Below are 1,297 nucleotides of genomic sequence, written 5' to 3' on the forward strand. Positions count from 1 at the left end.
TTGATGATGTAAGAAAAGTTTTATAATAAATTAAATGAATGATAGACATTTAACCATCGGAATTGGACCACTGATTGAATGCGACACAACTTAGTAATTCATGGCATCAACAAGTTTTTCTCGAAGTTAATCAAACGCCAAAATTTCAGGATGAAGTCGTTACCGAGTGAGTCTTTCAGTTATACATACGACAACATGCTAGTCAAGACAATTTGAGCTCGTTCGATGATCATCAACCATTCAAATAATATCTTAAAGGATGCATTTTAGATGTCACTAGTTTTTAAAATATATGTCGTAAAATACAAGTTAGGCCAACGTCAACAAAAAATTCATATAAAGTTCGACTTTTAATGTATGAAACACAAAAGCTATAAATATATAAGAAATCGATGTTCTAATAAAATAAAAAAAAAAAGCAAATCGAATGAGAATACGTTGTTGTATTTTCGTATGATTTTCCTAATATATGAAATAATGAATTCAAGATTCAAATTCAAAATACAACTACAACAACCAAAGACGTAATAATAACTTGGGATTGTAGAGGGACATTTTAGTCAATTTGACCTCTAGTGGACTAAATTTTCCACAACACCGTTGCTATAAATACTCCCGATAGTATGCATCATTTAACCAAAACACTAAAAATATTCCATAATGACGTTTAAAGTTACCTGTTTACCCTCTTTGTCGATCTTATTCTTCCTTTTCTTCTTCTCTCGTACCATGGGTAATATTGGTAATCCCACCAAATTATCCTCCATTGAGTCCATCAAACAACTGAAAGGTTGTTGTGATAAGGGTAGCAAAGCACAAGGCCTCCATCAACTTAAACTATACCTTGCCCGTTTCGGCTACCTAAATTACCAACATACCCCTGAACACACCAACGCCGAAGATGACAAATTCGATGATGAACTCGAGGCTGCCCTGAAAAGTTACCAAAAATATTACCGTTTAAATGCAACAGGGACACTAGATGAGGCCACAGTTTCACAAATGGTTATTCCTCGTTGTGGAGTACCAGATAAAGAAATTCACCACCATGGATCGAAATCATTACCTACTGTTTCTTTTTATCGATTCTTCCCAAACAACCCTCGATGGCCCCCCGGTAAATCCCAACTCACCTACGTGTTCGCATCCGACTATCCAAACAATCATGTACCTCCAATTGTTCGTGCCTTCAACCGGTGGTCTTCTGCTTCCGATTACTTTACGTTTTCGCAAGTCGATGATGTTACATATGCAGATATAAAGGTTAGTTTTCAAAGAGGAAATCATGGAGATGGTG

The 1,297-nt window shown here is 35.9% G+C and overlaps 1 protein-coding gene across 1 annotated transcript; it reads left to right on the top strand.

Moving 5' to 3' along the window:
* Window positions 1-640: 640 nt before the first annotated feature.
* LOC112505608 (metalloendoproteinase 5-MMP-like) lies at window positions 641-1,293 on the top strand (the record flags this gene model as incomplete). The annotated part of the gene is made up of 1 exon (XM_025109489.1): window positions 641-1,293. A coding segment is annotated over exon 1 (633 nt), but the record flags the coding sequence as incomplete, so codon positions are not given.
* Window positions 1,294-1,297: the final 4 nt, after the last annotated feature.

The sequence above is a fragment of the Cynara cardunculus genome, unplaced genomic scaffold (assembly GCF_001531365.2).
Source record: "Cynara cardunculus var. scolymus isolate 2C unplaced genomic scaffold, CcrdV1 Un_Scaffold_12982, whole genome shotgun sequence".
Classification (NCBI taxonomy): domain Eukaryota; kingdom Viridiplantae; phylum Streptophyta; class Magnoliopsida; order Asterales; family Asteraceae; genus Cynara; species Cynara cardunculus.